At 42.1% G+C, this 20,245-nt stretch overlaps 2 protein-coding genes across 2 annotated transcripts; both read left to right on the forward strand.

The window, feature by feature from the left end:
- Positions 1-498: 498 nt before the first annotated feature.
- Positions 499-3,646, forward strand: LOC309396497 (adenosine receptor A1-like; the record flags this gene model as incomplete). Its single annotated transcript, XM_081961657.1, has 2 exons — positions 499-818; positions 2,893-3,646. 2 exons carry the CDS (start codon positions 499-501, stop codon positions 3,644-3,646), a joined length of 1,074 nt encoding a protein of 357 aa, XP_081817783.1.
- A 4,861-nt stretch (positions 3,647-8,507) lies between these two features.
- RPS19 (ribosomal protein S19) lies at positions 8,508-19,153 on the forward strand. Its single transcript, XM_081962584.1, has 6 exons — positions 8,508-8,594; positions 10,225-10,295; positions 11,842-11,942; positions 14,975-15,158; positions 15,911-15,965; positions 19,089-19,153. Exons 2-6 carry the CDS (start codon positions 10,225-10,227, stop codon positions 19,113-19,115), a joined length of 438 nt encoding a protein of 145 aa, XP_081818710.1. The 5' UTR covers positions 8,508-8,594; the 3' UTR covers positions 19,116-19,153.
- Positions 19,154-20,245: the final 1,092 nt, after the last annotated feature.

The raw sequence follows: 20,245 nt of genomic DNA on the forward strand, positions 1-20,245 counted from the left end.
AATTTAATTGTAATTTTACTCTATTTTTCTCTTTGGCTATCTTTGAAAGGTAGATGTTTAACGCAAGGGATGTTTTAATCTGAGAATTGGCATGATGATAACCTCTCCCTGCAAATTATATCCTTCAGTTCAGGTTGTTTTATTATCTCTAGCTCTGCCTACCCCAATTCACTTAAGCTCTTACATTGATTGGTTTACTCTGGAAATACATCTTCTAATACATTGGACGTTAATGCACTACCTGACATAAAAAGTTATCTCGTGTCCATGACATGTCTGATCTATGGGTTGGCAATGCGCTAAGCAAACACAGATAGGTCCCTGTTATTGGTCACAGAGAGCAAGGAGCTGAGATTTCGCGCGGCAGAAGTCAGAGAAATAGATGGATCTTCAGGTGCCTTTGGGATTTCAGATGTTTGGATGGAAGAGATCAAGATTTTTTTCTGGAAGAAGAAGTGACTTTGCCGTCAGATGATTCCCCCAAGAACAAGAGCCGCCATGGATATTGGTTTTGTGGTCCTTGAGACCATCCTGGCCATGGCCATCATCACAATCAACCTGCTAGTGTGTGTCACCATCTACCTGCACAAGGAACTGAGGTGCATCACCAACTACCTGATTGTCTCCTTGGCAGTGGCTGACTTTGGCGTGGGCGCTCTAGCCATCCCCTTCTCCATGGTGCTCAGCATGGAGTACACCTTGTATTTCTACACCTGTCTCTTCCTCACTTGCTTCCCACTGGTTACCACCCAGTTCTCCATCCTCCTCTTGTTGGTGATCGCCATCCATACCCACCTGAAGGTCAAGCTACCCAACAGGCAAGTCATGTTCTTGGATTGTAATCCAGTGTGTGAAGCTTGAATATGTGTGTGTGTGTGAGAGAGATTATCCATTGTCACAGCCATCTGGGTGGTATTCAGAAGTTCTGCAGATGTCTGTGGGACATATTTCAATCAATCAATCAAAATAGAAGGGACCTTGGAGGTCTTCTAGTCCGACACCTTGCTCAAGCAGGAGATCCCATACCATTCCAGATAAGTGGCTGTCCAGGCTCTTTTTAAAAACCTCCAAAGATGGAGCTCTCACGATTTCTGGAGGGAAGCTGTTCCACTGGTTAATTGTCCTCACTTGTAGGAAATTTCTCTTTAGTTCTATGTTGCTTCTCTCCTTGATTAGTTTCCATCCATTGTTTCTTGCCTTCTAGCGCTTTGGAAAATAAGTTGACCCCCTGTTCTTCTTTACTTGAACCAACGTTCAAGTAAAGAAGACAGAAAAACAGCCACTTGGAGATATTTGACGCTTCTGCAGATTAGAGTACAGGTAGTCCCCAATTTACAGTGATTCATTTAGGGACCCTAGTTACAACAGCACTGTAAAAAAATGACTTACGACCAGTTTCAAACACTTATGACCATTGCAGCATCCCCAATCTTCTGACCAGCAAAGTCAGTGGGAAAGCCGGGTTCACTTAACAACCGTGTTACTAACTTAACAACTGCAGTGAATCACATAGCGACTGTGGCAAGAAAAGTTGCAAAATGTGGCAAAGTTCACTTAACAACTGTCTTGCTTAGGAATGGTAATTTTGAGCTCAATTGCGGTTCTAAGTTGTATATATATATATGTATGTATATATTCATTATAATTGTGAAATGTATGTATGTATGTATGTATGTATGTATGTATGTATGTATGTATGTATGTGTGTTACAACCCCTGGTATGCCCAAATATAATAACACAAATACATACCTATTTCCCTGGCTCAGCTGATAAGGAAGAGAGTCTGTGGCTTAGTGGCTAATACATCTGTCTAATATGTAATACAGCCCAGGTTCGAATCCCAGTAAGGGTATGGCTAGCTGATGAGAGCTAAATAGCTTGAAATAGATCTATACTAGTCTCCCTTTATTTATTTATCAGCACAAATACAACACACACACATGTATATATATATTCACAATTATAATGAATCACTTCTCTCTTCCTGTTTAGAGAATTAAGGGCAGTTTGTAGTGCTGGTGGACAATTCATCTTTGTTTGGTTGCTTCGCACCTAATATTGTGCAATGAAAGAAGAATGGGTGTACACAAAGAATATCTGGCCTCAAATCAGCTCTCTCTTTAATCGTGCCACTTCTATATTTTATCATCTTGTATTTGGGGGGCAATAACAAGATTGCCTTTTTTTCAGGATGAGCTGTCTTGAGGTTGGGAAAAAGCTCTTATCCACCCAGAAAACATTATCTGTTTTTCAGCCGGTTAAATTGCTCGCTAGCTATTTGATCAGGTACCTGCCTGGTTTGTAATTGCAGAGGAAAGCTAATGGCGTACAACAGTGATAAAAACCTACAAAAGCTCGTCTTCTAAGTGGCTCTCCTTTGGACAACCATGTTCTTGTTTTAATTTAAGAGAAAGCAAGAAGTGAACTAATTCATCAGCAGCGATTCAGACCTTACATTGTCTGACCAAGGTTTATTAACTGCTAGCTGATAACCCGGCGTGGCCCGGGGTATTTATCCCAATCCTGTGTTAGAGATAGCCCTCTTGTGGAGTACTGCGAAGCCGTTACCCTTGGCAACAACACTGTGCTGTACAGTAGAAGCCATTTTAAGGCACAACAGGCTGTATTTTAACACAACTTGAATCCAAAATTCAAGGGGGGGTGGACACATGCAGGGGGGGAAAGGTCACATACACGGGGGCGCTTGCATTGCATTTTGGGGGTTCGTGCATGCTTTGGGCACTCGGCACCAAAAAGGTTCGCCATCACTAGTGTAGGGTTTCCTGCTTGAGCAGGGGGTTGGACTAGATGACCTTTAAGGTCCTTTCCAAGTCTGTTACTCTACTTTCTCTCCATCCAAAGAGACTAATGAATGTCTTTCATTGGGCAGCTACCCTCTGCGTGTGAAAAAACGCTGGGTGATGTTCACCGTGGCTTCCTGCTGGTTGCTTTCCCTGTTGATCGGCCTCTCCCCTATGATGGGATGGAACCGATTCCAGCAATATGGAGAGACCAGGAACAAGTCGAGGGGGATCAGCTTCCAGAGAGCCGTCTTCGTTTTCGTAATCCGGGATAAACCGCCCAGGGACCTCCTCACTCAAGCCTATCAAGATCCAGAGGCTCTGAGCTCCAGTCACGGCCCAGTCGAACATCTGGGCCGCTGTTCCTTCACCTCCATCTTTAGCCCCGAGTTTCTGGTTTATTTCATTTTCTTAATCTGCACTTTACTGCCCTTGGCGGCCATGCTGGGTATTTACGGCGATATCTTTCGCGTCGTCCGTGACCATTTCCGCTCACAGCCGCTTTGGCCGGCCAAGAGGAAGGAAATGCAGATGGCTTGCACCCTTCTTCTCCTGGTGGGTGTCTTCTTCATTTGCTGGATGCCTTTGCATATGATCTACTGCATCCAGCTGCTGTGTCCCAGCTGTGAACAGTACGAGTCTCTGGAACATCTGGCGGTGCTGCTCTCTCATCTGAACTCTTTGGCCAACCCGCTGGTCTATGCTTTGAGGAAGAGAAACTTAGGACTGGCCCTCCGGTCTGTGTTCCTCTATCGAGTCTTGCGCTGGCCTTCCATGAAGACCTGCTGTGGTTCTAGTCCCAAAATCCATCCTCAGGCGGAAGTGAGAAAGCATCCTTCTTAAATGACTCTTCACGGATGAACAGACAGCTTGGTTCTACAGTGAAACAAGAAGAGAGTTACTGGAAGACTCTGGAGAGGTCCAGGCCTACCTGCCAAAACAGATAAAACAAAGCTAATTTGGTTGAGTGGTGGCCTAGAAACCAGGAGACTATGAGTTCTAGTCCTGCCTTAGGCATCAAAGCTGGCTGGGTGACTTTGGGCCAATTATCAGGAGACTGAGAGTTCTAGTCCCACTTTAGGAATGAAAGTCCCATTGGACGACTTTGGGCCAATCACCAGGAGACTGTGAGTTCTAGTCCCACCTTAGGAATGAGGTGACTTTGTGCCAATACTCCCGAATTGGCCCTTGTTCCTTAACTGTTTCCTTCTCCTGGCAGCTCTGTGCATGGGCACATCGGGAACAGGCTCCAGTTGTTCTTCTGCCCCACTGCTCTATAATTCCGAAGGCAGCTGATAACTGTCGGGCAGCCCTGGCCCCCTCTCTGCCTCCGACACAGAGCCCTCATCAGAGCCTTCCCCAGACTCCAGGACTGGCCCATGTTCCTCCCCAACCTCCTCACCGTCTGAGTCTACCGCCAGATCTGCTGGCAGGTCAGAATAATCAGAACCTTTTTCAATCTACAATTGGAGCCCACCATGCCAGAAAGGGCAAATGTGAAATAGTGGGAGATTGAAATAATTACATTCATTCTGGTTTTCCCCATCCTTCTCACTCATTGGCAGCATCTGATGGGAACAGAGAGACTCAGGGCGTAATACTCAACTCCAATTTGTTTTACAACGTATTGCTGAGCAGAAATAAGGACGGGATGTACAACAGCCTAAAATATTTGCAGCATTCAACGATAATTGAAAAGAGACAAATCAGCAATCCCCGTGAAAGCCCAATTAAGCCTGAAAAATATTTATTTGTTTCATTCATTAGAAACAATTACATTGACCAATTAACTAAATGAAAACGAATAACAATAAGGTACATCAAATCCAAATCGTTTTTGCTTATATGGTATAATATCTCTTAACTCTTCCTAGCCAGATGAATTCTGACCTTATTTCTTTGGGGGTTAAGCTATAAATTACGTTAAATATGTGGTCGCTGTGTGGCTAGCTAGCAGATAGACCCATTGGACTAATACAAATATTGCCTGTTCTTCTCTTGAAGAAAAAAAGGGAGATTTATAAGCAATAGATCAATCTAGTGCTGATTAAATTTTTGTTTGGAAAGTCTTGCTCTCTGCCTCTTGACCCTAGGATGGCCTTGCCCAGCAAAAGAGGTCATGGTAAGTGATTGGTTCTTCTCCTAATTCCTAGGGAAGCAAGTTCAGGTAGTCCTCAACTTATGACCGATTGCTGAATGACTGACCGAAGTTACAACAACCCCCCCAAAAAGTTGATTGCAACCCACTATTGAAATTTGAATAGCTGGTTCCTCCCACCCACCCATGGTCCTATGCAAGGGTAGGATTGAAAAATGTAAGTAACCGGTTCTCTGCCCGTTTGCTGGGTGGCGTGACCATGGGGGGCGTGGCCTAGGCTGATTTCGCCCTCCCCAGCCTCTGGAGGCTTTCTTTGAGCCTCCGGGAGAGTGAAAACGGCCTCCCCCAGCCTTCGGAGGCCCTCTGGAGGCAGGAAACACTCTCCCAGAGCCTCCGTGCGGGCCCTGCACTTACCTCGCATCCAAAATGGGCCGCTTGGGGACTACTGTCACATGACTGTATCTGGGGTGCAGCCTGCATGTATGGTCATTTGTGGTGTCCAGTGGTCCTTTGACTGCAATTTATAATATTCCCCCCCCTCCCCCCGAAACTGGAGTTTACTTCCGGGAAAAATCTCCCCAGAGTGACAAATGGGTTTGCTTAAGGTCTGTGGCCTTTGCTTAATGATCAGGGCATTTGCGTCAACTTGTTGACTTAATGACAGTGACAAAAAGTGTAAAATTGGGCACAAGCACATGATGACTCACTCACTTAATGATTGTCACAATTTAGGACTATAACTTCGGGCTCAATTACGGTTGTAATTTGAAGCCAACTTGTAAATAGAGCAACAGCAAAAAACGAAGAGAATGCACATTGCTCGAAATTTCCTGACATTGCCAACAATTAACCAGTGGAACAGCTTGCCTTCAGAAATTATGGGTGCTCCAACACTGGAGGATTTGAAGAAGAGATTGGACAGTCACTTGTTTGTAATGATATAGGGTTTCCTGCTCGAGCAGGGGGTTGGACTAGAAGACCTCCAAGGTCCCTTCTGTTATTCGATTATTCTGAATAGCCTGAGGCTGATGCCCATTGATGCTAGCTCTGAATAAGCTAATGGGGACAAAATAGTCCCACTTTTCTAATAGTGCAGAAAGGATAATTTGGCTACCCCTCCTTTTCTCATTTCTATCTGTGTGCTTTGTCTGCTTCTGGATGTCGTCAGGTGAATGCAATAGACCGAGGCCCACTTAAGACAGCAACAGGAAAATCACTTCCACCCACAAAGCAATTATTGAAAACGAGGGAGTTGAACTGCACAAAGCTATTGAATATTGCGACATTAAGGCACATAATGGGCATCAGTGAATGTCGATAAGCCCATTATTTAAACAAAGGTGGTAGCTTGGCCCCTATTTTTAAACCCTTAAATAAAGAGATGAAATTGATTTGGTTTAAAATTCAGTGCAATAAATCTTATTGTTATCTTGGGGAGGTAAAAAGGAAGGGAGGGAGGAAGGGAGGAAGAAAAGAAGGAGGGAAAGAAGGAAGGAAGGGGAAATGAGTGCCAGAAAACGTGGGTTTGAGTTATTGATCTCTGGTTCTTAAAATGCTCGGAATACCCAACAGCTTTCATTTTACAGATAATTTACCTCCAGGGTTCTTGGCTTGTGATGTTCTTCTCCCTATTAACGTTCTGCCAACAGAGGCTGTGTGCCCTCCCCCAGGGCTGACTAGCCAGCGTAAATCAATAATGGAACTTTAGCTGGCAAGATTTGCCTATTGGTTTCCATCTGTTGCAGCCGTCCTTAATAAAGCTGGTTCCAGGCAGTTGCTAGGAAAAGCCATCAATCCTCAGTACTTCCATTTCAGCTTCAATAGCATGGTCGCAGGTAATTCATCAGCTCTTTTAGAAAACTCAACCACTCCAATTTCTAACTTTCCAATCTTGCAACAGGGTATTTACATATGATGGGGCAGCTTACTCCGAGATCTTCTGCTTCGTAAAACAGCCCAAATGTGGCTCTCAGCCTCTCTCCACCCCACTAAAGTTAATATCGACTGCACTGTTCAGCCATCATTGCCTACCTTCATGTGTACAGGTAGTCCTCAACTTACAACAGTTCAGAGTTACAACAGCACTGAAAAAGAGTGTCTTCTGACCGTTTTTCAGTTACAACCTTTGCAGCATCCCTATGGTTGTGTGACCTAAATCCAGATTTTTGGCAACTGGTTCATACTTATGACCGTTACCGTGTTCCCAAGGTCTCATGAGCAGCTTTCGAGACCTTCTGACAAGCCAAGTCAATGGGGAAAAAAAACCCTTGGAAAGATTGAAAATGGCAATCACGTGTCCTCGGGAGGCTGCAACCTTCACAAATGCATGCTGGTTGCTAAGTATGCACATTTTAATCATGTGGTGCATACTGCTAGAATGGTGATAATTCACTTCTTTCAGTGTCATCATAAACTTCAGTTGTTAAACAAATGGATGTAAGTCAAGGACTACCTGTATCTCATCGAACCCTTAGAAGGCATGACACTCCATGGTTTAGGAGGGATCAGATTTCACACCCAAAGGCATGGCAATTGAATCATAATCCTCTGCCCTCCCCAATCTGTACCTTAAGGCAAGGGTCTCACTCTGAACCATGGACGGTCTGGCCAAGTTTTGAACTGACATCCTCATTCCCCAAATATTGGTAGAGTAAGAACATTAGGGACACGGTGGCTCAGTGGCTAAGACGCTGAGCTTGTCGATCAGAAAGGTCAGCAGTTCGGTGGTTCGAATCCCTAGCGCCGCATAACAGAGTGAGCTCCCGTTATTTGTCCCAGCTTCTGCCAACCTAGCAGTTCGAAAGCATGTAAAAATGCCAGTAGAAAATAGGAGCCACCTTTGGTGGGAAGGTAACAGCGTTCTGTGCACCTTTGGCGTTTACTCATGCCGGCACATGACCACGGAGACGTCTTCGGACAGCGCTGGCTCTTCGGCTTTGAAATGGAGGTGAGAGTCGGGAACGACTAGCACAGATGTGCAAGGAGAACCTTAAGAACATCTTTTCTTGCACCAATTGTACTTTGGCAGCTGCAAAGAAATACTATTAATTTTTTTTTAAATTAAGCAATCGGGAACTTGGGGAGACCTTTAATATTTATTACAGAACTTCAGCAATAAGAGATACCACTGCTTAGAAAAGGAAGATCAAGAGAATGCCAATGCAGTGAACAAACAGAATCAAGAAACTTATTATAGAATAGTATAACAGAGTTTGAAGGGACCTTGGAAGTCTTCTAGTCCAACCCCATGCTTAGGCAGGAAACCCTAGATAAATACCAGATTTGAAGACGTTTCTTCTTTTTTAAGAAGTTTAAAGAAAAAAAACAAAGGAATTCCTATTGCCTCCTGAAAAAGCACCTTTGGGACAACCACGACCTGGATGACTGAGAATCTCTATATATACCATTATCATGGTTAGGAAAACAAGAAAAAAAAAAGTGAACGACTTCCGCCCTTCGATGGGCGAATTGCCTCCTCAGCTTCCGGCTTGGCAAACCGTTCTCGTCGTATGGCGCGGAAATCGCGCGATGCCTTGCCTCTTCCCTCCCTCCGGGTAGCGATTGGGCGAGGTCTAGATCTCGCGAACGGCCATTGGTTGAGACAAACCTCGCGACGCTTGGAGCCCTGCGAGGAGCGGGTGGGGAGCCCCGTGCGTTCTTTTCCCTGCCCGGTAGCGCTGAGGCGGCAACACGGTGAGCGAGGTGGCGGCTCGTGGGGAGGCAGGCCGGGAGCCCGGCTGACCCCGGCGGGGCCGTCTTCGGCTTCCCTAAGTTTCCTCGGTGCTCTGGCCTAGCCTCCCTTAGCTCTGGCTTGCCGGGCGAGGCCAGGCCATGTGGCGGCTTGGGAGGGAAGCGGCTCTCGTGGAATAAGCGGGTGGAAAGGAAGAAAATGTATGCAGGGAGACAAGAATTTTTAAAAAAACCCACCATTCTTCGACTGGATTTATTGTACCTCAGTTATAGTTTATTAAAATAAAATACTGTATTTTAAAATATAGTATATTTAAAATGTAATACTATATAATATAATATAATACTATAAAACTGCAGTTATCGTTTCAGCGTAACTGCAAGGAAAATGCATATTCATATTTTTATATATTAGAAAATTTAATATACTCTTAAAAAATGCGAAGCTTAACATCTTAAATTCCACCATTGTTCCTATTGGTTATTTTTTTAAAATATTTTTATTTTTATTTTTACTATATAAAGAAAGAGCAACAGTTTCAAAATCTATATAAACAGCTTGTTGGTTATTTCTTTGAAGCATTTGCTTAGAAGAAAAATATATCCATTTATAGTAGCATTAGATGCCTGGATCCTTAAAAAGCTGGCAAAATAAGGGTCCCTCCATGAAGCAGAGCTGGTAGGCAGAGGCTGTGAAGACAAAAATTATTATTAAAACCCGATCTTAGTGTCTTATAAAACATCCCTAAGGGATCTGTGAAGTTTATATTTCTGATCAAAAGGTTGTAGAAGAGATACTTACAGAAATTGAAACCAGAAATTGAGGGACTTGGAGAATCTGTAACAATCACCAACATATTTTATAGAATAGGATATAATTCTATTTTTTATATATTTTATTTATTTAGAATTATATTTTTATGGTGCAGTACTTGGCTTTTCTTTGGGAAAGAACAGGATTAGATAGGATTTTTGATAGTGGCGACTATGATCTGCTATGGAGTAAAGAAAAAAGATCCTATATTTCTATAGAAATTCTACGGATACTAAATACTGATAGAAGATATTAATACTCAAATATTCTCCATTATTACAGATATTAAAATTCACATTGACCCTTGCCTGTAAGCTCACAGTGTAATAGAAGTTCATATAAATAACTGTTCTACTTATTCATTCCAGTAATAACAATTGTAAGATTCAGGATTACAAACAAGTATTGCAATCCTTGGTCACCTGTCCAAAATATTTGTCCCTTTTCCTCTGAAGACAGTTGCCTCAGAGTGGTGTTTCTGGGAAAAGCAAACTTAGATTCCTTTTCTGGATCTCAGATGGGACAATATGTATTTTCTCCTGCCATGGAATCTGCTGGCGATGGAGCTGTCTATCTTTGCTTGACTCCTCCAATAGTTATTACCTGTATATTATATTGTTTATTGGGCGTGCTGCCGGGGGTCCTTAGGAATTGTAATGATAATATTAATAAACAGGTAATAAACAAATGAATAAATATTGTGAAGAGAGGGGTGGTCTCCTGGCCTCTCCGTGGCAGTGGTGGTTCAACTCCCAGAAGTATGAAACTATGATTAATTTTTCTAAATTGGTGAGATTGCGTATTTTCCCCCATCTGCAGATGCCTGGAGTAACTGTAAAAGACGTCAACCAGCAGGAGTTTGTACGGGCCCTTGCAGCCTTTCTCAAAAAGTAAGCTGTGTGAAATATTAATTAGCACATACAAATTGGACTTTTGAAGTTGTGAGTTGTATTTTCCCAAAAGGTAGCACTCTTTTCTGAGTCTATACTAATCTATAAAGCATTCTTGATTAGCATATTTTAATGGTTTTGACGGAAAGTAGACTTAAATAAAAGACAGAAATTTTCTTTGCAGTAGTAATATTTCAAGAAGTAAAGGTGGGTGTTTAAAACTATGATTCCTGTAAATCCAGGCAGGAAATGAATAGGAACATATTATTTTGGTTGCTTAGTTATAAGATAAATAGTTTGAAGTATATTTCTTCTCACTGGAATCGCCTTTATTAGTGGTTAAAAGTATACTTCCATGCAACTAATCATGCCAGAATGGAGTTGGTGTGCAAGTGCGAATTTGTGTCCCATTAAGATGCTGTGGGGTTTACACCTGTTATTACCAAATAAATTAGTTTTTATAAATTTGATTTGCTAAACAAAAACATTGTTAAGGGATTGTGTAGGAATGTGTCCAATATGGAAATTCTTCCTCGTAACTCCCAACATGACATATCCTTCCCTTCTCAACCACATTGCTAATATCCTAAAATGACATATCTTAACAGTCAAAAATCTATTCAGTTCCTTCCCTCTGCTCAGCGGCTGCTGTCAGTTCTCAGCACAGCATAGTCTATTAATCTACCTCCTCCCCTTCCCCCAATCTTCCTGGTTCCTCTCTTCCTTGCTTCTCCTTAATTGCCATTGCTGATGTTCCTGGCATTTTCTTGCCCTTTCTCTCCCATCAGCACCTTTTCCCAGAAACAGTTCATGTTTTAGACTAGAAACTGAATTGAGTCGTTTCATTTATGTTTCTGGACCAAACACACATGCTTCATTTACCTGTTCTATGTGTGGAATATTTCACATTTCATGTGTAGAATAGTTCATGCACAAACTCTTTTGCTCTGCTCTCATATACTGATAACTGCCTTAAGTACTTTCTGGATAATTACATGGGGTACGAATTGCATATATGTGTGTAAATCAATTATTTGAGTGTTTAATAAATAGTAAGATTTATAGTTAAACAGGCATTTAAACCAAAGCATCATCTTTTTTTTAAAAAAATGGGGGTACCTTGTGTGTGCTGACATTGGCATTTCAGACCACAAAGCATTGTTTATAACTGGGGTTTGATTGGTGAGGGTGGGCAGGTGCCCCACAAGTTGAGTAATATCAAATTCTCAAAAATCCCATCTTACAACAGGACTATTTTCTTCCAAATACTACTTTGTAGCTTTAGTGGATCTGTGCTTCAGCTATTTTCCCTTTGAATTATTTCATGGATATATTTGGATCAATTTAGTTGCCTAAATTTTAGGACACTTATTGTATCTCTGCAGTCCTTTAAAGCAGTACTCTGCAGTCACTTCCCAGAAAAGAGTCGGCAGCTTGAAAGAGTTACTCTGATGTATTTGTATCCCATCTGCTTTGAACCGCTTTTTTGGGAAAGACGAGGAAGCAATTCACAGTCCTCATAACTGATACTTGAATTGTTTTGCAGGTCAGGTAAACTAAAGGTACCTGAATGGGTGGACACAGTCAAGCTAGCCAAGCACAAAGAATTGGCTCCATATGATGAAAACTGGTTTTATACCAGAGCTGGTAAGGAATGAAATAATTTCAGTGCTATGCTAATTGTAATTTTTCTATAATGTGTTCTTTTGGTAAGAGGGGCCAACATGAATATTGTTTTATTGAAATTACCTCTAGGTAGATATTGCAATGTGCTTCTTGTTGGGCAATGCTGGCTCAGGAATTCTGGGAGTTGAAGTCCACAGGTCATAAAAGTTGCCCGCTCTGCATTAGTACCTATGGATGAAAATAAGTTAATCCTCCTAAGAAACTTACAGTGGGAGCGGAAGGACAGTAGAAGAAGAGATGAAAATAGGCAAATGTATTAAACATTCATGGCTTAGTTCAGTGTTTCCCAACCTTGGCAACTTGAAGATGTCTAGACTTCAACTCCCAGAATTCCCCAGCCAGCTGGCTGGGGAATTCTGGGAGTTGAAGTCCAGACATCTTCAAGTTGCCAAGGTTGGGAAACACTGGCTTAGTTGATTATCATGCAATAACAGGCCATACTGTAATTGGTTTGGCTTTGACTAAGGGTGGTATGCATATTGGGCATTGCAGATTTTAAAATAAGGTTGTTTCTTTAGCATTTTGTATGGACTGGAGTACAAAACTCTGAGGGAGATGGTTGTTTTCCAAATTTGATAAACAATAATGCCTGCCTTGTTTTGTATATGTGAAATGCCCTGTGTTTTATGTGGGTGGCTATAAATAAAATCAAAATAAACCATGATTGTGGTCAAAAGCATGGCTTACTGCAATTTAATACATCAGTTGTCCTATTAAAATGAACCAGTGCTACTCGCAGTATTGCCAGGAGAGAGTTGCTGAGGCTATTTGAAGGGTAATGCTCATTTTTGTATGTTCCAATCTTAACTCCTGGTAACTGTCTCGATGAATTCCTGCAATTCTCTGGGCAAAATTTTCAGACATAGTTTGCCATTGCCTTCTCTCTAGACCTGAGAGACAGTGACTGCCCAGGGTCACACAGCAGGCTTTGTGCCTAAGACAGGATTAGAACTCGAGATCTCCAGAATTCTACCCTGGTGCCTTAGTCATTATACCAAACTGGCTTTATAGTGTTAATTTTTATTTAAGCAACACCAACGATTTACATACTGTTGCTAGAATTAAGTCTATAGATGATGGGTTTTGAAGAAAATTTGCTGGACAGAATGCTGCAATTCCTACTTTTCTAACCCAGCCCCTGATATCCTTGGAAGTGTCATTTTTGCCTCTGCCTTCTGGTGACACTGCAGGGTTTAAAACAGCTCTTTACTTAGAAAGAAGGGTGTGACTTTTGGGACAACAGACAGTCCTCTATATCTGGGTCTCCAATCTTGGCAACTTGTGGACTTCGGTTCTGGAAATTGAAGTCCACAAGTCTTAAAGTTGCCAAGGTTGGAGACCCCTGCTCCATGTCACAACTGTCCTGGTCTGTGCGTGTCTTGGGAGGACACGAAAAGAACAGAAACCTTTCTCATTTCCCCAGGAAATAACCACCAGCAGCACAAGATACACATGAAGTAATGGCTGCAGCTTTACTATAAACTCTCTGGTTTGCTAGCAATTGGAGACTTTGCTAATGTTATCAATCAAGAAGATAATTGACTTCTCTGCCCATAATTATAAAGCATTTATATCTTGGGGACCAATCAGAAACACAGATGCTTTGTTCCCCAGCTCTTTAATATGACGTCTCATTAAAAGCCTCAGTTAATTCTAAAATATCTTTTGTGGCTTGTTTTTCTGTCAGCCCTCTAATCTATTACAAATCGCCGCTTGATGCTTTGGACAATCACCATCCGTGTCGAGTGGGCAGCGCTCCTGGCCAGTATGGAAATCATTTTTTTCCAAACAGGCCTCAAACCCTTTTGCATTTGATTTGCCTGCCTATAAAACAGCGGATGCAAGCGACCACTTGGCTGTCTACCAACAATCTGTTCTTGTCTTGGGCTGCCTCCATCCCGCCCTGCGCAAGATGGCTTTATTCGTGACTTCAGATGGTTGGGGAGCCCTGGAGATGCTCTTCGTGGAGAGCTTGATCTATTATTTCACAGGGAAGTAAAAGGCCCTTCTCCCATCTGTTTGCATTCACAGTAAATGACAGCTAACCAGCATTCTTGCTTCTTCAAATGGGCCTCTGCTGCGGGAAGAGTTTTGTAGATGCCCTGCAGTCCGAACCCTGCTTTCCCCCTTCCGTGGCTGCTGTCAGGGTGGCTGTTCAGCCTGGTTAACTTGCTCTTGTCAGCTGCTCTAGTGAAATGTAAGGGAGGGAAGCAGGTTCCTGACTTGCAGGAGTATAGCCTCAGGGTTTCTCCTTTTGTCTGGGCCTGTGGAGGAGCCTCAAAGGAGAAGGCAGGAGCTGCGCAGAAAAGCTGCCCGACGATGAAATAACAGCTACTCACTTTCTGCAGAACTCCATTCCAGGTGAAAATGGAGGGTTTTAATGCAGTTTGCTTGTTTGTCTCCAAGCGATGCCGTGCTGACACTTCTTCAGTTGGAGGCGGCATCGGGCTGAAAGCAGTTGGAGGCACCGGGCTTGTTCATTTTAATTACTTTCATTGGGGCCTTTCGTTGAAGGAGAATAATTTACTTGGGCATGCAACATCTCGGCGTAAATTGAAAGTTCTTGTCTTTAGCAGTATGAGGAGATGGGCATGGCTGTTTTGAAGAGGTCGTTTTGGCATGGCGTGTTTCATGTTAATAGATTGCTCAGGGTCATTTTGGGGGTGGGGAGAAACCCTAAAAAGAAAAAGGCACTGGCAAATCACTTGTGAACTACTCTACTCACAAACAGTCAAGCTTGATTCTTTAAGGCAGGGGTCTCCAACCGTGGCAACTTTAAGACTTGTGGACTTCAACCGCCAGAACTCTGGGAGTTGAAGTCCACAATTCTTAAAGTTGCCAAGGTTGGAGACCCTTCCTGCTTTAAGGAAGAGGTAAGACACTTCCGAGTCCTATGAAAGTTTGGAAACGGTTCCGTCTTTCTCATGCCAGAAGTTTGCGGTTGAAGTGACCAGTTAGAAGTGTCATAAAACGATGGTTTCTTTTGTTTGCAGCATCCACGGCCCGCCACCTTTATCTTCGGGGTGGTGCTGGAGTCGGCTCCATGACCAAGATCTATGGGGGGCGCCAGCGCAATGGTGTGATGCCCAGTCACTTCAGCCGGGGTTCCAAAAGTGTTGCCAGGAGGGTGCTCCAGGCTTTGGAAGGGCTCAAAATGGTGGAGAAGGACCAGGATGGGTGAGTATAAAGACCATACTGGAAGCTCTGTGTTCAGAGGCAATGTGACCTGGAATATATATTGCTGGACAGTTATAGAAGTCTTTTGTCTCTGTGGCCTACATGAGAACTTCCAAAGATTGTTCAAACAATATTAGAATATTATGGCCAAGTTCAGCAATATCCTTCCCTGTGACATGAGAATGTTTTCCTGTGTAGCAGAGTGTCTTATTTGGATACCGATACTATTGCATTGCCTGTGGGTATCTTTGGACAACGGTGCTTCATTCAAATAGGCTCCATCTTAATGAAGAGGGGCAAGATCGTTGTGGGATTCTATGGTACTTCTGTATTGTTGAATTGTACCTTCCTATGTCCTTCAATCGCTAGCATTGCTGAAGGTTACAATTAAGCAACATCTACACAGCCCATATTTTCCCCAAGTAGCGTTAAAGCCTTGGGAAACTTCCAAGAATTCATACAGGTGATGTGAAAAAACAGTATTCCTTGAAGAATGGTTTTAATTTAGGATTGCGCGGAAATGGCGATGTGAAGACAAATCACATGTTTTGCAAAAAAAAAACTTCATACATCAGCTTCAAGATGTTCTTAGCGGATGTTGGATGCAAGACCACATGTTTTGAATCACATCTTCTCTTTCGAATTGTGAGCTTTGCACTGCTACATTGCTTGTAACCGAAACGAGGAATGATCAGTGAGTGTTAGTAGTTTAACTTTAGAAGAGGCTGATCTTTCTCACTGGTTTCTTTCAGGGGTCGCAAGCTTACTCCTCAGGGACAGAGGGACCTGGACAGGATTGCTGGACAGGTAAAATCTACAATTGCATAAGGAGAAATTTGACAAGGGGTTACTGCATCAGACCATTAATGCTAGAACCTTCTTGCCCCTTAATGCAGATTTAGAAGTGACAATAGCTTTTCTTGTGGCATTTTAAATGGCCACCCGGAAATTTAAACTAGCCATTTTTCCTTTCTCCCTCCTTAAAATCACAAATAGCCTAATCATTCATGGACAGACTGAATAAAAGATATCTATTCTTTGCAGAGAATGGGCTGACGGGGCATTCTCATTAACGACAATTATGCATTGATCGTATTCTACAAATGACTTCATTATGTAAATAATGTGAATTGTCATGGGTGAATACTCTCCAATTTAAGGGGCATTCATTAATAAGCATGCCTCCCGTTAATCTTTTCAAATGAGTTTTCACTTATATTAGAAGTACTGTTAGGTTAAATCAGTTGTGTTCGATGCGGTACATTTTAACTTAGGAAATGCCGCATTTAGGCACAGGTGTTGGGAGATTGTTTTTTTAAAAAGCGAGGGGAAAAAATGGACGCACAAGAAAAAAACAGCAAAGGGAAAAAGCGCAAAAACAACACAACTAGGATTGCATGAAGGCTCCTGATACACGTGCCCACCTGTAAATTGTTAAACTGCACTGTTAGTACAGGATAGCCATGTTTCATTGTAATCATCCATACATAAATCTGTTGTCTTAAAGCAACTCATTCATATGTTGCAAGAAACATCGGGCCTTCAGTCCATTAAATAACAGGCTATGGGTCTGGTTTAATGAAAAGAAGGACTAGGGCAGTGTTTCTCAACCTCAATTTACTAGGGGGTGACATGATAGTGTTCCAATGTCTATGAGGCTATCACAAAGAAGAGGGGGTCAATCTATTCTCCAAAGCACCTTGAGGGCAGGACAAGAAGAAGATGGAAACTAATCAAAGAGAGAAGCAACCTAGAACTAAGGAGGAATTTCCTGACAGTGAGAACAATGAATCAGTGAATAACTTGCCTCCAGAGGTTGTGAATGCTGCAAAACTGGAGGTTTTTAAGAAGTGATTGGACAACCACTTGTCTGAAATGCAACAGGGTTTCCTGCTTGAGCAGAGGGTTGGACTAGAAGACCTCCAAGGTCCCTCCCAAATCTGTTCTTACTTTGTTATTGTGATGATCTAATGTAAAATTGATCATTACATACATGCACCTAACACAAATACGTAAAAGTTTCAGATTTTGCATCATGACAAAAACTTGCTTTTAACCCTTGACCTGTTTTCTTCCTCTTCCCTTACCGCAGTGCTACACTCTCTTGTATATTTCAGGATGGGGTGAAACAGATCCCTGTACTTTTGATTTAGAGGAGGCAGGAGAAGAGGAAGAATTCTCGAAATTAACCTTGTTACATTTTCTCATTCACCTTGATTTAAAGCAGGGACTTCAGCTACTTGAGTATTCATCCGGTTTTGGGGTATATACATTCTATGTACACCAAAGATATATATTCCATCAGATAGGATGACTGGAACTCACAGGAAGTAAAAATCAATAACCCTTGAAAGGCAGCAGATTGCCTCTCCCCCCCCTCCCCCAAGGAAAGATCTTTACTTCCTAAAGAATTGGACAGCCTTGCTTTTAAAGCTTTGCAAGCAAAAGCAAAGTAGATAATAAATGAGAGTTAGAATCAGCAACTTGCAGGAGTATTTCCGAGCAGCCTTTTTGCTGGGGCCTTAAATGAACCCCTCAAGACCCCACTCTATGAATCTCATTAGGAAGAGCTGCATATTGCATCACCGTTTTGCTCTTAAAACTTGTACTTGATCATTTACACACACCCCATAAAACTGTTTTTTACAGCCCCCATCGCCGTTCAACAAAGTACTGAGGTGATTGCACTTTAACTAGCTCTGTACTGTACAATGTACCGTTGGCGAGTTATTTCTTAACAAATTATTCCCTTTACGATTGCACGGAGCCCGTCCAACAAAAACCAGAACAGAGATCGTGCATCTCTCACGCTTAACGGGTTTTCCTCACTGCTAACCATTGAGCTGAAATGTGAATCAAGTCAAATACCTTGGCGCTTTCTTGATCACTCCTGAAAATACCGATAGCAGCCCATTAAAGGAAATCTATTGTGGGTTCCTTTAGTGGACATGGTAAATATGTATTTGCAGGAAAGAAAGGATGCTGATGTGTCATAAGAAAGCTTGCCTTCTCTCCAGTAAGAAGTAACATAAAATTTCACAAGGGACTCCAAGGTTGACATGAGACCAACGTCAAATAAACAATACTCCAATCGTGGAATTGCCAAACAAATCAATGGCAAACAGCTCAACCAAAGAACCTTTAAGACCAAACCCATCAACATTGGCAGGGCAAGCCACTAGAATTTAACAGATTAACAGAGTTGGAAGGGACCTTGCAGGTCATCTAGCACAACCCCCTGCCCAAGCAGGAGTCCCTACATCTGCCTCTACCTAGGATCAAACTCACAACCTCCTGATTGTGAGGTGAGAGCTCCACTTCTAAGCCACAGCAGCAGGTTCTATATAAACAGAGACCAAACTCCACTCCTTACTAGCACTGATGATGTTACCTAGTTTGGGTAATGAAACGTCTGCAAGGAAACAGCTAAGTTCAGAGAGCACCAAGGGCCCCCTTCCAACACAAAGCCGGAATGTAGTTGGTTCAACAAAGAGCACGATTCAAATTCTTGCTTTGAACCAGGCGTCAGTTCAGTCAAATATGTAACCAGTATGCGTAATTAGACTCTTTTTTCCCCCTGTCTTGATAAATTGTGTTGGATGCTTGGTGGTGATGACCATGATTTAAGGAGGTGTTAGCCTGTGACAGCACATTTTTTCTATTTTCCCAGCAGTAAATTGCCTGAAATGCAGTGTTTGTGACCTTTTTGTCAAACTCTTAATCAAAAGCAAGGAGACATAAAAAAAAACAGATTGGAATTAAAGCATTCATGCTATAGGTGGATGGTATTTGAATTAAGGTGGTGTTCTTACTGGTGGAAATGGGCCTTTGAATACTGGGAAGTTGTGCACATGTTTTTATATTTGTTCACAAATCATTTGAATATGTAAATACACTTAGAATAGCTTTTTTCTCCCCCTTCTTTCCTAGGTGGCAGCTGCGAGCAAGAAACATTAAAATGGAGTTCAGTTCAATAAAGTTCTTTATTTACTGAAGCTGCGAGGTTTTTTTTTTTGTGTGTGTGAAAGACTATTTATCCTCATCCCTTACTAACCCTATCATTTTTTATATAATTAAGGTGTAATTATAAATGGCCTTCCTCTGTTCACATATTTATTTGGCACCACAAGGACAAGAAACTTCGAATTCAGACTATATGTTTGTTAGCTATGAATCCTCTGTATTTACACAAACAATTGTAGCTTTTTTTATGCGAGCGTTTTACTGCTCTTTTTAAAATAATTGCCTCTTTGGTAACCTGTGAGCTGAGCACACTTCTGTGCCGCAATCTTTAATTGGTAGATTAACAGATAAATTGTTTGCCAGGCAGTCTTAACCGGAGAGGGCAAAATCTAATTGGAACTCTCCGGCTTAAAAGATTTCTGTTTTTAAGGGCTACTTTCAGAAAGGCCTGGAAAATAAAACTAGTCTTTCTGCACTCAAAACAAGACAGGTCAATATTTTCCATCTTGCGGATCTTAACATCAATCAGGAATCAGAAGACTTGTTAGTGAAAACTTGTTATTTCTGAGCATTGTTTCTCAAACTCGACTGTTAAGATGCGTGGACTTCAACAGTTGAAGTCCACACATCTTAATATTGTTAAGGTTGAAAAACACTGTTTCGGGTGGTTCTGTACTTCGCTCTGTTTGGGGAACTGATACCTAAGCATCTTTATTAAATCATTATCAAATGGCATCTCTCCACCATGCAGTTTTCATTTTGTTTGCATAGTCTTTTTTGCTTCCGGGAAAAAAAACACAACCCTTTTGCCAACAGCTTTTTACATCACCCAGTGTGACAGCTACTTTTGAGTCCTCTGCCAATTTTATCATTTCTGTCTTTGCTTTCACCTGTTTGTCAGCTTTATTTTTTTCTTCAAAATGGGGGCAGAATGACGCTAAACGTCATCTTGTGCTTCCACAACTTCCCCTTGTGCTCTTAATTTCAGCCCCCTCTAAATGCAGCACATACGTATATTCTTAACATCAACTTGCCACTGGCTTGGAGAACACAATGGATAAGAGACTTGGAATTTAAAAAAAAAAATCAATTTCATTTTTCCTCAGTGGGCCTTCCAAAGAAAA

The sequence above is a fragment of the Natrix helvetica genome, assembly GCF_964273705.1.
Source record: "Natrix helvetica genome assembly, chromosome: 9".
Taxonomy (NCBI): Eukaryota; Metazoa; Chordata; class Lepidosauria; order Squamata; family Natricidae; genus Natrix; species Natrix helvetica.

Excerpts from the sequence above, each read along its gene's own strand:
- RPS19 (XM_081962584.1), top strand. The coding sequence starts at position 10,225 with ATGCCTGGAGTAACTGTAAAAGACGTCAACCAGCAGGAGTTTGTACGG. Across the intron at positions 15,159-15,910 it reads GTGGAGAAGGACCAGGATGG|GGGTCGCAAGCTTACTCCTC; the intron begins GTGAGTATAAAG and ends GGTTTCTTTCAG. Across the intron at positions 15,966-19,088 it reads TGGACAGGATTGCTGGACAG|GTGGCAGCTGCGAGCAAGAA; the intron begins GTAAAATCTACA and ends CTTCTTTCCTAG.